The sequence below is a fragment of the Brassica napus genome, chromosome C4 (assembly GCF_020379485.1).
Source record: "Brassica napus cultivar Da-Ae chromosome C4, Da-Ae, whole genome shotgun sequence".
In the NCBI taxonomy this organism is placed as follows: Eukaryota; Viridiplantae; Streptophyta; class Magnoliopsida; order Brassicales; family Brassicaceae; genus Brassica; species Brassica napus.
In genome coordinates this window covers 45,090,000-45,110,495 of record NC_063447.1, presented here as the reverse complement: position 1 = coordinate 45,110,495, position 20,496 = coordinate 45,090,000, and the positions used below count along the sequence as shown (strand labels likewise).

Genomic DNA, 20,496 nt, shown 5'->3' with positions numbered 1-20,496 from the left:
GTCAAGAATTTTAAACCCTGATTTTTTAACAAGATTCATTTCATAAAAGGATCGTGGAACAGAAAAACAAATTAAAATGAGCAAAAAGAGAAAAAAGATCGACAAATAAAGATTCCAAGAAAGAGAAACTGGAAGAAGAAAACCATAAAAAGTGGAGAGAAAGATAACCCACAAGAGAGAGAAATGAAGAAATTAAATAGAAGAGTATTTGAACTATTATTTTACAACTTTAACAAGCTCTTTTGAGCAAATTAAATAACTAAAATGAATATACGCTCTTTTTCTTTACTTGCTTTTCCAAACATATGATGATTATGAAATATTTTATTAAGTGTGTATCAAACCTTGCTCTTCTATAAATATAAGACAGCACGTCTATCTTCTTGTTGCAAGCAAAAGAAAGAAAGCAAAAGAAAGAAAGAGAGAGAATGGGAAAGCTAATGGCAAAGAGGTTTTGCATTGGGTTTGGGTGTGGAAGAAGTGGGACAAGCAATAGCAACAACAAGAGGTCATCATCATCATTATCTTCTTCTTCGTCGTCATCATTATCATGTAACAATAACAACATAAAATGGGAGATGAGGCCTGGAGGGATGCTGGTTCAGAAGAGATCAGAAGATTCCAACACTGAAGATTTAATCAGCCTTAAAGTCTCCACTGTTTCTCAGCTTTCATATGAAATCTCCATTGATGCAAACTCCACTTTTGGTAATAATTACACATATTGTTCATATATGTTCGCACATTAGGGTATATATTTGTTGTTGTTGCTTTTTCAAAGCCAGCTTAGACAACTAAGTATTCAGTCAGCATATTATTTTCCAGCAGGTAGGATTGTATTAAACTTTAAAGTATTAAATTTAAACTCTGACTTCCTCATGTAGACATAATTAAAATACCGAACATAAAAGTAGTAATTAGTAAGAGTGTAAGATCGACTAGCTAGAATATATTGCAAACTTTATTACTTACGGCATACTTTTTATTTTGTAATAGTTGACTTTTTATCTTTCAAAAATACAAATATTAACCTTGTGTTTGAATTTCAAAATATTAAAATTATATACAATGAATAGTGTAGTCATCCTGTTTTTTTAGTAAGAGTGTAAGATCGACTAGCTAGAATATATTGCAAACTTTATTACTTACGGCATACTTTTTATTTTGTAATAGTTGACTTTTTATCTTTCAAAAACACAAATATTAACCTTGTGTTTGAATTTCAAAATATTAAAATTATATACAATGAATAGTGTAGTCATCCTGTTTTTTTGGTTCAGTGTCGGGAGATCTCAAACTCCAATTTATTTTCCACGGTAAAATAAAGTTTAGAGTAATACTGCTCTAATTATATTCTATTTTTCACTTTTTAATAGAGTAAAAATGAGTTTATTCTATATATAGAGTAAGTTATTTTTTTTGGTTCATCACTCTATTTTCCACTCTAAAATATAGTACCATTGAAGTATATCACAACTCTATTAAAGAGTTAACCTATTTTAGAGTAAAAAATAGGGTGAACCATTGGATATTTTTTCAACTTAGTATTTTTTCAGTTTAGCATATAATAAAAAATTAAAAATAGTGACTGTTTGACCAAAAATAAAAAAATAAACAAACATTGATTCTAGTTTGGCTGGTAATTGATGAAGCTACTAGCAACTAACTGTATTTACATTTAAATTAATTGTTTCGTCTTCTGATACAAACGATAACTTGTTTATACAGTTCCTCATTTAATATATTTTTTTCTTCCCAGGTGAATTGAAGATGATGATAGCAATAGTGAGTGGAATTGAGCCAATAGAGCAGAGACTCTTGTTCAAAGGGAAGGAAAGAGAAGACAGAGAATACTTGCACATGATAGGTGTTGGGGATGGGGACAAAGTCTTTTTATTACAAGATCCTGCTTTTAAGGAGTTGAAACTTCTTCGTTTTTCTTCACCTCCCAATTACTGCCGAATTTGATTCCTTACTTTAATAATTGATTAATCAGTCAATCGATTAATTAGCTCTAATCTATTTGAAACACTCTCTATAAGAGAAATGCGATAAGTTCTTTGTAGGAGTATTATGTTTGTTTGTAATTTGTTGTATTGTCTCACATTTGTTAGGTTTTGAATTGAGTGATTAATTATATGTTTGAAGATCATAGTTTCTGAGTGCAGAAGTAGTATTTGCATACACGATACTATTATAGTTTTCAGTTTTAGAAATGTGGAAGGCTTTGCATGTGATGTAATATTTTCTGTTTACGTAAACACGTATTGTATTCCATGGAAGACAAATATATACTATTACAAAATAATTGATGTTAAGGTTGAAATGATCTTTCATTTGTATCCAGGGCCGGCTCAACACTGTTAAGGACCCTAGGGCGAAAAATATTTTTTTTTACCATCTAAAATTTATATGTAGATAGTGTTTAAAATGTTTTAAAAAAATTTAATCAGTAATATTTTGTAATGAAAATAAAACTATATACATATCAAATAATTTAGTTTCTTTTCAATTTTATTTATTATATTTATAATTTTATATATATAAAAATATAGATTTATAAAAAAAAATTGGACCCCTTAATTAGTATTATACGGGAGGACACGAGCTTGGGCCCGGGGTGGTCGCACCGCTTGTCCCCCTAGTAAGCCGGCCATGTTTGTATCCTAACTCAAATATTAGAGATGTTGTGGATGTTTCTCATTTTTCATTCTTATATAAGGAAAATCAGCTTAAGTAAATGAGTATTTAGATCAATGGTTTATTTTTATCAAAAAGTCAGTGGTTTAATTAATATTGATACAATAAACTACATTTTAATAGTAATTTCAAAACCTATAGCGAGTGGTTAGTTATAAAATACATAATTAAATTAGTTTCAAAGCTTACATACTCTATATTCTTTTTTAACAAAGATAATTTCAAATCAAAACTCTGACTAATCTCTTCCAGCCATATAAATTCAGGGTTTTATCACTGGAAAGCATTTACATGTAATCAAATATAATATTATATAATGGTAAATTAGATCTTGATCCATGATTTCAAAGTGTGAGATTTTTTTTCTTTTGTACATTTGCTTTAAAAATAAGCTACTATATGATGTTGTCATTTGTGAAGAAGCATAATTAATGTTAGGCAAATTATCTGAAACCCAAAAACCAAACCGGAAGTGAAAAAAAAAAACAGATTGAAATTTACAAAAACTTGAACGGTTCCTATTTTTCTAAACCTGGAAAATCAAAACTGAACCAGAATCGAAGGATACCAAAATATTCAAAATATAAGAAAATATTAATTCTTTTAATTATAAATATAAATTAAAGTTTATACATTAAAATTATCTAAAAACCTGAAATACAGAATTTTTTTTGGGTTTTTTCAGGTTTAACTCAAATTTTTGTTTTTGTTTTTGCTTTAAATCTGAATCATTTTAGTTCAGTTTTGTTTCAGGCTTCATTAAAAATAGAAACCCAACCCAAATCCGACACTGCCGAACCGATCCGATTGGGAAAATGTTCAGTTCCTAAATGAGTCCTAAACACTCCAACCTGAATAATCCAAAATCCGAAAAATCCAACCCGACCTGAACCGTAAACCTGAATACCCAACACTAATCATAATAGCTATTTTTTTGTTTTGTTTTGGTTAATATTACTTTTATATAAAATTAATTGTATATAGTTTTTTGTTAATTAAAACTTACATATATTATACTGATACTTGTTAGCAGTAAATATCTTGGCAAATCAATAGTTCTGAAATCTTAGAATATATCTTCCAAAATTATGGTTGCAAATTTGTTTGAAGATTCTTCTATATTTTTTTTTCCTTTTGTTCCTTTTTTTGAAATTATTGATTTTTTGCATCAAATATTGGTTCGGTTTATTCAAACCAATCAATTAAATGATATATCTCCATCTAATTTCAACAGAAATCAGTTTATACCGAAATATAAATTTAAACTTGAAATATTTAAATTTTAAACTGAAGAAACAAAGTAATTGAAGTAACTAATTTTATCTTAATTTAACTGAATTTATCTATTTTAATCCAATTATAATAAAAACAAATTCGCATGATTTGGTATAAGAAAAGTTAAACCCCAAATTATTCAAACTAAACCAAATCCTAATCTAATTTGCTTACTTTTAGTATGATTTTCTTGAACCGGATTATTGATCCAAACTCTAGGATTGAAAAACAGGAATGAACCTATCGCTCCCATGCCTAATTATGAATGATAATATATGCATACATACACAAACAGAAAAAAAAACATGTTTACACGTACACAGAGTGACAGACTGGTAGACATATTACTTGTAGGTTAGCCGAGATGTATGATTAATAACCTTATACAACTAATTAATGACTTCTGTGTTACAATCATTTGTGTTCTTTTTCATTATAATATGGTTTAAGTGCATAAAAGCTAACTGCTGTACAAATATTATATCGCACGCGTGCAAGCCGACAACACAAAAGCAAGTGGTTTTATAAAGTGGTAGTTGAAGTACCAAAAAGAGCACTATTAATATTAGCCCTGGGACGGATCCGGATATCCGGGAAATTTAGGGTATCCGGATCCGTAGATTTAATATCCGGATCCAGATTCGTGGTTTACGGATATCCGGGGTTCGGATATCCGTCTCGATATTCTATTATCCGCGGATATCCGGATCCGGATCCGGATCCGTCAAAATAATTAAAAATAATTTTTTTAACAAAAAACGCAATTTTTTTTAATATAATACATAAATTAAATATTTATAAATATTTATAATATTATAAAAACTAAAATATAATATTATAAGATTAATTCATGTATAAATATTAATATATCAAATATAAATATTAATAAAATTTAAAAATTTAATGTATTTTAAAAATACGGATCCGGATCCGGATATCCGGACCTAAAAATTAAGATATCCGGATCCGGATTCGGTTTGCACGGATCCAAGATTTTACTATCCGGATTCGGATCCGGGCACCCCGGATATCCTATTTTCGGAGCAGATCCGGAGCGGATCTCGGATCGAATCCGGATCTCGGATAATAAGTCCTAGGCCTAATTAATATAATCAATTTAAAGTTAAATACTGTTTTTTTTTATTATTTAAAGACGCACATATTTTAAAACTATCCGGAATTTTTGTTTTATCTTGTCTTCTTCGCTTCTCTGTGCTTATTATGGGATTCGAATGAATCTCGATCTAAACACCAGATTGTTTTATCCTCCCATTGGTTAGGGTTTTCGCATCTTCAAGCTTATTTGTATCTTTAAAGATGTATGAGTTGCTTGTCCAGGATAATCTGGTGTTCAAAGATCGATTGAATGCGTTTCTTCTCTGTTCTGGAAGTGAAGATATGTTGTTCATCTCAATCGCCTTGGGTTTTCTTTGCGACGGATGCTCGGTTGAGCTGTTATCCCTTCGACCTGTTGAAGCTTTGGTCTTCTGGTGGATCGGATCTCCGGCGAAGATTCTCTCTCGGCGTTGAATCGGTGAGAGCTGTATTTTCTAGACACGTGTCTCGGTTTTCTTGTTGACTCAGCCATCACCGTTTAAGCCGTGGGACTTTAACAAATGGGCCTTTTGTTTTGGTCGTTCCTATGGTCTCATATGTGCTGTTCTTGTTGCCCTCTTGTTTCGGCTTTAGTTGGCCTCGTCTAGACCTTTGTTGTATTTTTTGGGCTGTTTGGGCCATTTAGCTTTTATGTTTTGTCCTCCTTTGGACCTTGTAAAATTTGGTATTTGTTTGATAAATAAAAAAGTTCAGTGAAAAAGAAAAAATATTTTAAAACTAACTGAAAAGTACGGTTGAGGTAGGGATGGGTATTGGGAGTACCCGTTCAGATTCTATTCGCATCGAGTTTTGAAATTTTGAAGTTAAAGATTTCACTTCCATTGGAACATTTACAAATTTTGATTCGGATTCGATTCAGATCTTTGCGAGTTCGGTTCATGCTCAGATAAACCATTTAAATTATTTTATAATTTATATATACTCTCAAAATCTATAAATAAAAATAATATATTGTATATACATTTGAATAATGTTGCCAAAATACTCAAACATAAAAAATTTGGTTGACTTGAATATTTGGATTAGATATTTTAAATGTTGTCGGTGTTTTGAGTATTGTTTAGCTATTTTAGATATTTACTTTTGACTATTTATATATATTTTTAAATATTTTGGATAATTTCAAAATATCTTTTATATTTTGGATATTAATTCTAAAAATAATTAACTTTTTAAGTATATAAATCTAATTCAGATATATTCATATACTTGAAATATTTTGGTTTGGTTCACGTTCGGTTCTGGTTCTCTAGATATCAAAGTTTTGAATCTGTTCGGATATTTAACCAATTTCGGTTTAGATTCGGTATTACTTTTTTGAATCACATTTGGTTTGGTTCTTCGAATTCATTTTTTTTTGCCCAGCCCTAAGTTGAGCAAAGGTTTTACACATTTCCTTCGGATATACACCACATAATTTATAGTTCTGAATATTGATTTCATGCTGATCAGTAAATAAATGGAACTAATATTCTTTCCAGCCACCTCCTTCAATTTTTTCTGATCTGCCGCCTCTTCAGGTGGTTTGGCTTTGCCACCATCGGAGGAGGATCTTCGTGCTCTGTCCTCCCTCTTCATTTGGCTTTTTCTGTCCTCTCTGACAGCGCAATTTCTTAGGTTAGAAGTCACTCGTGGTATGGCTTTCCGGTGGTCCGTTTGAAATCCTTTCTCAAGAGGTGTGCGTGGCGTCGTTTTGCTCTCCTCCTCTGGCTATTTCTTTCACCATGCGATTTCGTTTCTATGGTGGCTTTGGGTGATGGTGACTCCGTTGGCTTCAGCTAGATATATGTAGTAGGTTGTAGGTTCTCTTGGTAACATGTCTCAGAGCTGAAGCTTCATTCACGTTTTTTGTTTACTCTGTCATTCTTGTGGGACTATAATTGGCTCCTATTGGCTTCTTGTTTGGCTCTCTTGTTGACAGTAGTGATGAGGCGCTTGTGCAATCTCTGTCCATGTCTGGTTGTTGATTGGGGTTTTGTTTTGTCCTTTCCTCTGTTCCATCAGGCTCGGGTCTATGTGCATTGTCTATTGTTACTTCATGTGATATAAAAAGAAGAGAACGTCAGGTGGCCTAGCGGCAGTACTGAATGTTTCTCACACACGACTACCCGAGGTCGTCAGTTCGATACTCGGGGAAAGCAGGGTGGTACTGGATTAGCTAAAAAATCCCTACGGAGATTTCTGGCGAGGTGGCCCTTCGGGGTGAGTCCACTCACTATAAAAAGTTCAACCTATACAGTTTAAAAAAAAAAAAAAGATATAAAAAGAATTGTCTTTAAGAGGAGTGCTTTCTCTTGGTTTTGGTGCAACGGTTCGGTCATGGTGTTGATCATTGCTAATTTCCGAGTTCTCGGATGAGTTTCTCCGGCTCCAGCCAGCATTTGGAGTTCTGGTTCATATTTACGATGTTGCAAGTTATGTTTCACCTCAACAAAGACACCATGCATTAGGAAAGATGGAGGTTTATTACTTTTTTCTATTTGAGTGGTACCTATTGTGCTAACCATCTAGTATCTGGTAGTCAATGCATGTTTTCTTTCTCTTTTGTACTTGTGTTTCTGTAGTACTTTTTTTTTGATCAAACCTGTAGTACTTGTTTTTCTACCACTATGTTTGGTCATGAACTTATACCAAATGAACGTTTCAGCGTTAAGAAAAAAAAAATTCTTTAATCTGAAGTCTGAACAGCATGGTGCGCGCGTAAGAGGCTAGCATGAATTCATGAACAATTAGCGTGGGAATGAATATTTTTGGTGTCCGTAGCCGGTAGGCTAAGGTTTTGATTGGTAGCTAGATGTGTAATGGTGGAAACACACAAAATTCTGATAGACCATGGATTTTACCTATTTTTAGTCATGGTTTATAAGTGTTTTAATATATATTTACTACTATATAGAGTCTATTTAGAATATTTACAGGTTCAGGTACGTTCTGGAGAAATATGGTGATTTTAAAAACTTTTGAGGTGCAGAACTGCACAGACGCATCAGATGTTTAGCTATGGATGGAGACCTTCCCACAGTTAGATTGAGCTCATATTTTAATACAAGATATAGCTTTGAGTTAGCTTTCCAATGCCACCGGTTTGAGGTCAATCAGCATCCTGTAGCAGACGTTATTCCTGTTTTACGGAAGAGTGGTCAGTCTGCCTCGCGAGAGGAAGCTGTCGAGGAAATGAAGGACTGTCGATCGATATTGCATCATTGGTGTCGGTCGACAGTAATCCCAGAAAACAGGACAAGCCTGTTTCGTGACCAATTTAGGCCCAGAAGTCACCACATATTACCAATATACCCCTGGACGACCTGAAATCCTATTTTACTGTTTTCTAAGCCATTGTTGACGGCTATGCTTCATAATATTCTAGAAAGAGAGAGCTTAGGATTGGAGAGAGAGATATGTACACCTTGAGAGAGGGAAGATCTTGAACTCCCTTTGTTTCTTTACTTTAATTTGTATTATTCATTTATTTAAGTATTATTGAGACTATCATAACCATGTTTCTTATGAATATGTCTGAGTAGTCTTATTGTTAGATTTAGGTTTCTCAATAGGATGATATATGTATTGGTAACTTGAACCGTTGTTAGGGTGTTTAGAAATATAGTTCATTCATCTAGTTGTGCTTAAAGCTAAGTTTATGATTGATCACCCTTCAAACTTAGATCTTAGGATTAATTGGGATCAAGTCATTGCTTGACTCAATACCTGAAAATAACTAGAATGATCTAACTGACTAGATACAGACGAGAGTTGGTTTAGTGAGTTAGATAATATAAATCAAACCTGTCCGTAAAGCTTTCTGGAAGAAGTATCGATCGACAGAAGGTGTATCGATCGATATTCACAAAGAATTATCGATCGGCACTTTCTCGTGATTAAAATACGAGTGTTGAGATCCGAGATCCTGATTAGATAATCAAATAGATTATACCTTAGTTTGAATTCAAGAACAATTAATATTAATAACCCCCTAATTTCCCAAATTAAGTTTTACTTATCATACCTGAGAATATACCTGAATATAGCTCTTTCACCCAACTGTTAACAACCTCAAAACAATCAATCGAGCAATAAATTTGCTCACCAATTCATTTACTGCTTTAAAACTTATAAACCATTAAATCTAGATTTATTTCAAGACCATAACCTATTGTGTAATCTTAGAGTCTCTGTGGATTCAATCCCTAAGTACTACATCCGAACTTCTTATTTGAGAGAGTAATTCACTCCTTAGGGTAATTTGAGTGATATCAAATTTGGCGCCGTTGCCGGGGACTCTTTCTTATTACCATTAGATTAAGTTTAGAATATAGTCTAGATTTTGTTACTGAATCTGCTAAAGTTTTCTCTCTTTCCCTGCTGACACAGGTACTTAAGATGGAAGACATGGATTTTGACCCGAAATCGATCGACCCTCAGACAGCGTCGACACAAAAATCGATCGACGTGTCGACAGAAAAGTCGATCGACACTCCGCTACCAGTATCGATCGACGCCATCCTGCCGGAAGCAGGTAAGTATGTTCTTACCTATTTCAATAATGGAAAAGTAGTTCCAGGAGATCAAAAAGGTCGAGTATGCAACACATCAAACCAAATTAATTATACACATAGGGCTCCAATTCCTATTGGAATAGCTGTTGTTTTGAATACTCCAATTCCTATTGGAGATTGCAACAGACCTGATCGGTTCTACACTAACAGGTCTGCGATCCGTCCTCCAGCAATTCAAAGAAAAGACTTTGAACTGAAACCCAAATATTTATCTCTAGTAAGTCAGTGCCCCTTTCGTGGTCTTCCTCATGAAAACCCCATAGACCATATCGAAGCACTTGAGGACTTTGTGTCTAAAATCAAGGTGCATGGAGTCTCTGAAGACTACCTATTTTGAGAACTCTTCCCGCACTCCCTTGCTGGAGATTCGACGCACTGGCTGAAAAAATTGCAGCCTGGAGATTCGACTTGCTGAAGTGATATCAAAAGCGTCTTCCTCAACAACTTCTTCGATGATGCACGAACCGAATAATTTAGGAATAAGATCTATAATTTTTCTCAAGGTACTACTGAAACTTTTAAGGCTTCTTGGTTGAGATTCAGAGCCTACCAGCGAGACTGCCCACACCATGGTTTTCCCGAAATCCAGCTACTTAATATTTTCTTCAGAGGTCTCGAATGGACATACCAAGCGACTTTGGACGCTGCGAGTCAAGGGAACTTAAAAACCAAGACACCTGAAGAAGCTAGGAGGCTCATTGAAAATGTGGCGTCTAGCACCAGTACCAAGAAAACTGATCTCGAGAGGAGGAAGATGGCCGAGAATTCGAATGGAGACCAGATATCTGAGGTGAAAGAAAAGTCAGATTCAGTTCATGCTTTTGTGATTGGAGATGAGCAAGTTCGATTTACCGATGAGAGTCAAACCTTTCTACGTGGAGGAAATGAAGAAGAGCATGTAGACCTCATCGATGAAACTGGCTTTCGCAAACAATGACTTGCCGATCAGCAGCGAAACATGAGCTTCACAAGGACCTACGAGGCAGGACAGACTCATAGGAGCAAGATGGAATCTTGATTGGTCAAGTTCTAAAACGGCAGCAGAAAATGAGTGCGGTTCTCGATGAAAGATTGGATTCCATATATTCTGATTTACATGATAAGTTTGAAACTTTGAGCGACCATGTCAAGAAATTGGATAGCCAAGTCGCACATAACGCTGGGTTTGTCAGAAGGGGTGAAGGATTCCTTCCTGGAAAAACTGACACCAACCCGAGACGCCAAGTTTGCAATGTGTTACTAAGAAGCAGAAAACGCCTTTCCCCGAGCGCTGTAGAAATCACGTCTGCAGAAAAAATCTCTGAAGCTGAAAAGGAAACGATTAACCTCGATGAAGAAAAGGAGGAGTCGGAAGAAGATGTGGAAATCGATGGACAAGAAGGGAATAATGTCGATCGACCGAATACGGTAAATATCGATCGACAGAATGAAAACAATGTCGATCAACACTCGACTCCTGCCACGCCGGTGGTTGAGAGAGTGTATAGGACTTTGCCACCCTTTCCTCCTAACAAGACGCAAACTAAGCGAGAATTGGATAAAGCGATCTGCAAGAAACCATTCGATAAAATCACGTTGGAAATGCCACTAAGTGATGCCATAAAAATATCATCTTCGATTAAGAAATATGTAAAAGACATGGTATCCAACAGCTTCCCAGCTGCTGAAAACAGCGTCATGATGGTTTCAGAGGAAGTAAGTGCAATAATCCAAGGCGAAACCCCGATTAAGAGACCTGATTCATGTAGTTTTGTTCTAGATTGCAACATACGAGATAAGATTTTTCTTCGATCCCTTTGTGACCTAGGATCCAGCGTGAATCTCATGCCACACTCTGTCGTGATATCCCTAGGATACGACGAGTTCAAACTCACCAAAATAACTTTGGTTCTTGCTGATAGATCCACTAGAGTACCTGAGGGAGTACTAGATGACGTGCCAATAAGAATTAACGACTGTCACATACCAACGGATTTCACTGTGTTGAAATACCAGAATGAACCAAAAGATCCCGTCATATTAGGTAGACCATTTCTAGCTATCGCTGGTGCAATCATCGACGTCAAGGAAGGTCGGATATGTTTAAACACTGGAAACATTTCAATGACCTTCGATATGGAAAAACTAATAAAATTAAGAACCCTTAATCGATAAACAAGCCTCTTACGTGGACGATATATCTGAGTTGGCTGAAGAATCCTTCATAGACCTATGCTCAGATGATCCCCTGAAAAAAATGCTCACATCTACTGAAGAGGAAACATTTAGCATCGACATCAGAGCTGATGAATACTCGCGATTAATGGACGCAAGTATAGAAATAGCAAACGTCGATAACATAGAGGATGACGCTTCAGAAATCATCGTCGATCGATATTTAACGAAAGTTGTCGATCGACAACCATCCTATCTGAAGGAATGGGATCCCGAAAAAGTACCAATGATCGAGTTAAAGCAACTACCCGCTGGACTCAAATATGTTTTTCTCTATGAAAATTCCTACCCCGTAATCGTAAATGCCAACCTGACAAAAGGAGAACTTGCGTTGTTATTAAATAAACTGCGCAAATATAGGAAAGTGATATTTGGTGTTTTTAATACCATTATATGTGTTGTTTGAGTTAATTCTCAGTCCTAATTCGTGCTTATTTGATATCATTCCAGGTTTGGAGCAGGTAAAAGAGTAAAGAAGAGAGTGTCATGAAGGAAGAAGTCATTTTGGAATATCTAACGCAGAACGTCCAGTCGGATCAATCCGAAAGTTGTTCCCAAAGAGAGCAAGCGACTGACTGTTCCCGACTATTAAGGAAACCTCCAAGATTTCAGGGGTTTGCCCTAGATTTTCTCTCCTTTCTCTTTACCACTGGCGCCTCCATATAAAAAGACTATGCTATCATTTCTAATTTCTTACGCTAGTTTTACAAGAGACCTAGAACTATTTTGGATTTAGCAACTTGTAAGGGAGAAGGCTTCATCTCTCATTTTCACGAGAAGATCATCATGAACCCTTGTCTTTCTACTTTATTTTATATGCAGTATTATTCAGAAATCATGTCTGTGTCATCTTGCTTTATGATTGAGTAGTCGGCTAAGCTTGCTTAGGGTTTTAGGGTGTCAATCGCATGAGCTAAACGCAAATAAGTGGTTTTTACTGTTCTTCATTCATATTGTTCTTACTGCTTGCATTGAATTGATCACTTAATGTTCGATCTCTAGTTTAATCACCTAGCTAACCGCTTATGAGATAAATTGACATATATTGAATGAGCTTCATATCCCTAATCAGCGAGAGTAGATATTAGGGTATTAAGTGAACTAATCGGACCTGATCTCTAAGGCTTGCAATCGCGTCTTGTTCCAAGTGAGAGCTTAGGACTCAAGACCGATCAGCAAAGGGAACAAGTCCACGATAGTGGATTGTTCTAGCCGAGTGATCCGAGTTCTAGACTGCACTTCATTGCACTTGAATAGTTGTTTGGTTCCGCGTTAACACCCGATGAACAACCCTAAGTCGGCTTTCATTTAAATCGAATTTGAATCTCTAGGTATTCTAGTTACTTGCGTCACCATTGATTTTAAAACCCCACTTGTTTCCCAGCTTAATATTGAACTCATAAGAGTAAAGAGTAAACTGGTCCTCTGGATTGAATCTCAAATATTACAATTACCATTGTTAACTTGACAGTAGCAAGGATTCATTTTTAGTGTATTAGAAAGCCCTCATATACTCTCTCGAGGATATTCCTGGCATCTCTCCAGATCTGTGCACGCATCGGATCCACCTAGAGTACAATTCCAAATCGTCAGTGGAACATCAAAGAAGGCTAAACCCGAACTTGAAAGAAGTTGTTATGAAGAAAATTGTCAAACTTCTAGATGCTGGAATCATCTACCTGATTTCGGATAGAAACTTGGTGAGCCTTGTGCATGTTGTACCTAAGAAAGGCGGAATTACAGTGGTTAAGAATGATAAAAACGAACTCATTCCCACGCGAACTGTCACTGGACAACGAATGTGTATCGATTATAGGAAGCTAAATGCTGCCACCAGAAAAGATCACTTTTTCTTACCCTTCATTGATCAAATGTTGGAAAGATTGGCAAATCACCAATACTACTGTTTTCTTGACGGATACTCTGGATTTTTCCAAATCCCTATACATCCTGACGATCAAGAAAAGACCACCTTTACATGCCCTTACGGAACATTCACATACCGCCGAATGCCATTCGGTCTTTGTAATGCCCTTGCCACTGTCCAACGATGCATGATGTCAATCTTCACAGATATGATAGAAGATTTCATGGAAGTCTTTATGGACGATTTTTCCGTATATGGATCCAGTTTCAAAAACTGTCTCGATAACCTATGTAAAGTTTTGGCAGGATGTGAAGAAAAGAACCTCGTTCTAAATTGGGAAAAATGCCACTTCATGGTTAACGATGAAATCGTCCTAGGATATAAAGTGTCCGCTGCTGGTATAGAAGTAGATCGAACAAAAATTGAAGTAATGAACGGATTGCCTTCACCCACGAACGTAAAAGACGTGAGAAGTTTTCTCGGGCATGCCGGATTTTACAGGAGGTTCATACAGGATTTTAGCAAAATTGCTAGACCTCTCACCTCCCTCCTATGTAAAGAAGTTAAATTCGACTTCTCACCAGAATGCGTAAAGTCTTTTGAGGAAATAAAGAAAGCCTTGATAACTGCCCCCTTCGTACAAGGACCTGACTGGAATCTTCCTTCAGAAATCATGTGCGATGCGAGCGATTTCGCTGTAGGAGCAGTTCTAGGCCACAGAAAAGACAGAAAGCTACATGCAGTTTACTATGCCAGTCGAACACTCGACAAGACACAAAGGAATTACGCAACAACAGAAAAAGAACTGTTTGTTGTAGTTTATGCATTTGAAATTTTTGCCAATACCTGGCTGGTTCGCAAGTCATCGTTCATACTGACCACGCTGCAATTAAATATTTAATGCAAAAGAAAGATGCGAAAACACGACTCCTGCTATGGATCCTTCTATTTCAAGAATTCGACATCGAGATTAAAGATAAAAGAGGAGTAGAAAACGGAGTTGTAGACCATCTTTCCCAGATAAGAATAGAAAACGACGTCTCTATCGATGCATGTCTCAGTTCCGAGGACCTGTCGATCGACGATAATTATGCAATGGCGATCGATTACGACAATACCAGATCGATCGACGACGACGAAAGTATGTCGATCGATACTTTAAATATTCTGAGCGAAGATAAAAATCCAAAAACCCTCACCTTCGATATAAAAGTTAACGTCGCGCACAGCGAGCTACCCTGACTGTGATTCCCCCGTAGGTGAAATTCTGCATCGAGAAGTGCATGTAGTCGAACAAGGTTCAAAGGGCAGACCTTGGTACGCTGATATTGTAAACTATTTAGCTGCTGACATAGAACCCGAAGAGTTGAGAGGCTACACAAGGAAGAAAATTTTATGAGAAGTTAGGAGATATCACTGGGACGAGCCATATCTCTACAAACATTGCTCTGACGGGATATATAGACGTTGCATCGCCGAAACTAAAATCCCTGATATCTTATTCCAATGCCATGGATCCGACTACGCCGGACATTTTGAAACCTTTAAAACGGTATCTAAAATTCTTCAAGCAGGATTCTGGTGGCCGACCATGTTTCGCGATGCTCATGCATTCATAGCACAATGCGACAGATGCCAATGAAGGGGGAAAATCAGTAAAATACATAAAATGGAACATAAATCTATTCTAGAAGTAGAAGTCTTTGATTGTTGGGGAATAGATTTCATGGGTCCTTTCCTTTCCCTTCTTCGTACGGGAACAAATACATACTAGTCACTGTTGATTATGTATCAAAATGGGTCGAAGCAGTAGCGTCCCCAACAAATGGCGCATCTGTAGTTATCAAGTTTTTCAAGAGTATTATTTTTCCAAGATTTGGAGTTCCTAGAATAGTCATAAGTGCCAGTGGCTCCCATTTTATTAACAAAGTTCTTGACGGATTACTCCGTAAGAACGGAGTTCACCACAGAGTTACTACGCCTTACCATCCGCAAACAAGTGGACAAGTAGAAGTCTCAAATCGACAGATCATAGAAATCTTAGAAAAGACCGTAGGAACTTCTAGGAAAGATTGGTCTAGAAAACTAGACAATACACTTTGGGCCTACCGAACTGCATACAAAACCCTACTAGGAACAACCCCATTTCACCTACTCTATGGAAAATCCTGTCACTTACCGGTTGAGCTAGAACATAAGGCAGCATGGGCTATAAAAATATTAAATTTCGACATCAAACCAGCTGCCGAAAGGAGACTAATGCAGCTTAATGAGCAGGATGAAATAAGACCTTAGCCTATGAAAGTTCAAGATCTATAAAGAGAAAACGAAAGCATATCATGATAAAAAGATCATCTCCAGACACTTCGAACCAAATGATCAAGTGCTGTTATATAACTCTCGGCTTACGTTGTTTCCCGGAAAACTTCGATCTCGTTGGTCAGGTCCTTTCACTGTTGTGGATGTCACACATTACGGAGCCATCACACTTATAAACGATAAAGGAGAAGAATTTACAGCGAATGGTCAACGAGTGAAACACTATTGGGCTAAACCGCCAATTAGCAGGCCTTTAAACTTAGGCCTTGTCCCTGATAATAACACAGATCGGACCTCGAGTCGAGCTCAAAACTTAAAATAAGCGCTGAATGGGAGGCAACCCATTTCTAGCTTTAGGATATTTAGGATTTAGTTTAAATTAAAAAAAAAAATAATAAAAAAAATAAAAAAATCAGAGTAGACAATTATAAAATCGACCGATGAGAGCATGTGATATCGATCGACAGTACATCACCTGCGGCGACCGATGATAACTCCTTTCCATCGATCGACACTTAACCCGATCATGTATATCGTTCTAACTTGTTAAATTGTGTACTTATGCTTATTTCTCACCATAACTCCGACTAGATATACCCTAGGGACAGTGTAATTTAAGTCTTGGGGGATGTTTACTGATATTAGTGTGTTCATGAGTCTTATAAAAAAAATTTCAAAAGAGTTGTATTGAGTCAAGAAGGGGATAATGAACTTTTTAGATTTTTGCTTGTTATCTAACCACTCTTTAGCACCATTCTAGACTTACTGATTGCAGATAGTACTAAAGATATTAAAGTGGATCAACCTGTCAACTATTCACACTTGCTGAGATTGTTTGAAGGAACCAAAGCTAACCTCCAACACTATACCTGACACAACTGCTTGTCTTGGGGCTTGGTATAGTCTTGGGGCTTGGTATACATGAGATCAGATTCTTCAAACAAGTCTAGAAGGTAAAACCTTGTGTAGATTTATCACCTTTTATCTCTCTATTTTGACCCTAGATTTATAGGTAGAGATATTTGTTTTCAAAAAAAAAGAAAAAAAAGAAAGAAAAAGAAAAAGATATATATATATATATATATATATATATATATATATATATATAATAGGTGTTAGTTAGGTGGAATCCGAACAGGACTTGGTGGCTACAACCATTAAGGCTTGCTTCATAAGGATTTCAACAAAAAGAGTTCGAACGGGACTTGGTGGCGGCAATCATCAAGGTTCGATTCATATGAATTCTTGGATATAGGTCAAAAAGAAGTGAACATGACTTGGTGGCAACCACCATTAAGGCTTGATTCATGGAAGTCTGTCCAATCTTGGTCAATGATCTTGCAATATAAGCAGACTTTGACTAAAGAGAGAAATTAGTAGAGAGAAAAGATATGAACTAACTTTTACCTGCAGATCCAGATACTTGTTTGAAAATCCTTGCATCCTGTGATCGATACTCCCAAGGTAAAGTCTGCAATTTTATTTATGTTAGGAAATGAGGTTGGTAGAGGGGAATGTCAAACAGGATTTGCTAAGTTGTTGGCTAGGTGAATTTGGTTGCTAAGCTAGGATATGGTATAATGTGCTTTTGTGATTATGACTTCTTAGATGTGGATTGCAATATTGTAGAGGTGATGATTCTAAGTTTTAAATCATGAGAATCCCTGCTGTTTTCAAACCTCTCTCAGAGAGACTGCTCTAGTATGTTTTGCTTGAGGACAAACAAAAGAGTAAGTCTGGGTGAGTTGATAGACCATGGATTTTACCCACTTTTAGCCATGGTTTATAAGTGTTTTAATATATATTTACTACTGTATAGAGTCTATTTAGAGTATTTATAGGTTCAGGTATGTTCTGGAGAAATATGATGATTTTGGAGCCTTTTGAGGTGCAGAACTGCACATACGCATCCGATGTTTAGCTATGGATGGAGACCTTTACACCATTAGATTGAGCTCATCTTTTTGCACAATATAGAACTTTAAGTTAGCTTTCCAACGCCACCGGTTTGAGGTCAATCCGCATCCTGTGGCAGACGTTATTCCTGTTTTACGGAAGAGTGGTCAGTCTGCCTCGCGAGAGGAAGTTGTCGAGGAAATGAAGAACTGTCGATCGATATTGCATCATTAGTGTCGGTCGACAGTGATCCCAGAAAACAGGACAAGCCTGTTTCATGTCCAATTTAGGCCCATAAGTCACCACATATTACCAATATACCCCTGGACGACCTGAAACCCTATTTTACTGTTTTCTAAGCCATTGTTGACGGCTATGCTTCATACTATTCTAGAGAGAGAGAGAGAGCTTAGGATTGGAGAGAGAGATCTGTACACCTTGAGAGAGGGAAGATCTTTAACTCCCTTTGTTTCTTTAATTTATTTTGTATTATTCATTTATTTAAGTATTATTCAGACCATCACAACCATGTTTCCAACGAATATGTTTGAGTAGTCTTATTATTAGATTTAGGTTTTTCAATAGGATGATATATGCATCGGTAACTTGAACCGTTGTTAGGGTGTTTAGAAATATAATTCATTCATCTAGTTGTGCTTAAAGCTAAGTTTAGGATTGATCACCCTTCAAACTTAGATCTTAGGATTAATTGGGATCAAGCCATTACTTGACTCAATACCTGAAAATAACTAGAATGATCTAACCGACTAGATATAGATGAGAGTTGGTTTAGTGAGTTAGAGAATATAAATCAAACCTGTCCGTAAAGCTTTCTGGAAAAAGTATCGATCGACGCAGTGATAGCTCTGTCGATCGCTATTTTGAAAGGTGTATCGATCGATATTCACAAAGAATTATCGATTGACACTTTCTCATGATTAAAATACGAGAGTTGAGATCCGAGATCCAGATTAGATAATCAAATAGATTATACTTTTGTTTGAATTCAAGAACAATTAATATTAATAAACCCCTAATTTCCTAAATTAAGTTTTACTTATCATACCTGAGAATATACTTGAATCTAGCTCTTTCACCCAACCGTTAACAACCTCAAAAAAATCAATCGAGCAATAAACTTGCTCACCAATTCATTTACTGCTTTAAAACTTATAAACCATTAAATCTAGATTTATTTCAAGACCATAATCTATTGTGTAATCCAAGAGTTTCTGTGGATTCGATCCCTATGTACTACATCTAAACCTCTTATTTGACAGAGTAATTCACTCCTTAGGGTAATTTGAGTGATATCAAATTCTATAAATTATTTCACTGTTAGTACAACGTATAAATACCTGCATTTGTATTAAATAGAAAAATAAATTCAAGTATATTGTTTTATGAAAATATTTTAACTGAATACTTTTCAAGATTGATTCAATAATATTTTATATTTTAACAATTCCTAATAATAAGTATTTATGTAATGATAATTTTGAAAGTTTGAAACAATTCTTGTAATATTGTGAATGGATTGAAAATAAATAAAAACGGTTACAATAAAATTTATATAATAATTAAATTGTGTTATTTTATATTAGTTATCTAGAATCAATATATTTAATTTGTATCTTCAGTTATTTTATATTATATTATTTCGTAAAGTTCACTCAGTTATAGATCTATTTTACGATTTTGATTTTATAATTTTTTAAACCATTCTACATGTTAACTATATTATCATCAGTTTGACAACAATCCAGCATTTCCAATTGAAACTTAAGAGATCATAAACACATCTTAGCTTGTATGGCTTGGAATTGTTTATTTACACAAAATTCTAATAATATATAAGTTCTATTACATAATAAATGGTAATTTTATCCAGAAAGAGTTGCACCAAAAAATAAAAAATTTATCCAGAAAGAGAAGTTTTTTTTAATTAAAAAAAGAGAGGATGTGTACAAATTGATTAACCTAGTATACTTCATGCCAAACATATATATAAAACAATAGAAACTTAAGAGAATTTAATGTATACATGTTATTTTTATACCACTTATATATTACTCTAGGTTCTGTAGTCGTACCTACTTCATGAATATTCCATAGTTTTCTTATATACAGAAAATATTTAATAATATTTATATTTAATAAAAGGTCAAATTCGTGTCTAACACCTTTCTATCTAATTTAACTATTTAAGTTTTCTTTAATCAGCATATATATAGTAAGAACTATTTTTTTAAAACACTTGTTAATGTTCACTGATTTTATTATAAATAAAAATGACATTAGTACTTTCATAAAATATTAATCGATTTCGAGTTCATAACATTCTATAATACTACAAAAAACAGAGGAATATCAGATGAGAAATCGACAAAATGGAATATATATATATATATAGCAACTTGTCAGAAATCTGTCACAAATTTATTATGAAATTCTAATAGAACAGATCTGTTGGAAATTTTACTGATGAAGTTCTGGTAAAATAGTATATCTGTTAACTAGCCGCTATAATTTTTTTACGGATTCTCGATGAAA

The 20,496-nt window shown here is 35.2% G+C and overlaps 1 protein-coding gene across 1 annotated transcript; it reads left to right on the top strand.

Annotated features, from left to right (window-relative positions):
- Nucleotides 1-219: 219 nt before the first annotated feature.
- On the top strand, nucleotides 220-2,329 carry LOC106385963 (BAG family molecular chaperone regulator 2-like). Its single transcript, XM_013825861.3, has 2 exons — nucleotides 220-708; nucleotides 1,760-2,329. The coding sequence occupies exons 1-2, from the start codon at nucleotides 429-431 to the stop codon at nucleotides 1,966-1,968; spliced, it is 489 nt and encodes a 162-aa protein (XP_013681315.2). The 5' UTR covers nucleotides 220-428; the 3' UTR covers nucleotides 1,969-2,329.
- The last annotated feature ends 18,167 nt before the right edge of the window (nucleotides 2,330-20,496 follow it).

Coding starts and splice junctions, on each gene's coding strand:
- LOC106385963 (XM_013825861.3), top strand. CDS start 429: ATGGGAAAGCTAATGGCAAAGAGGTTTTGCATTGGGTTTGGGTGTGGA. Junction 709..1,759: donor TGATGCAAACTCCACTTTTG/GTAATAATTACA, acceptor TTTTCTTCCCAG/GTGAATTGAAGATGATGATA.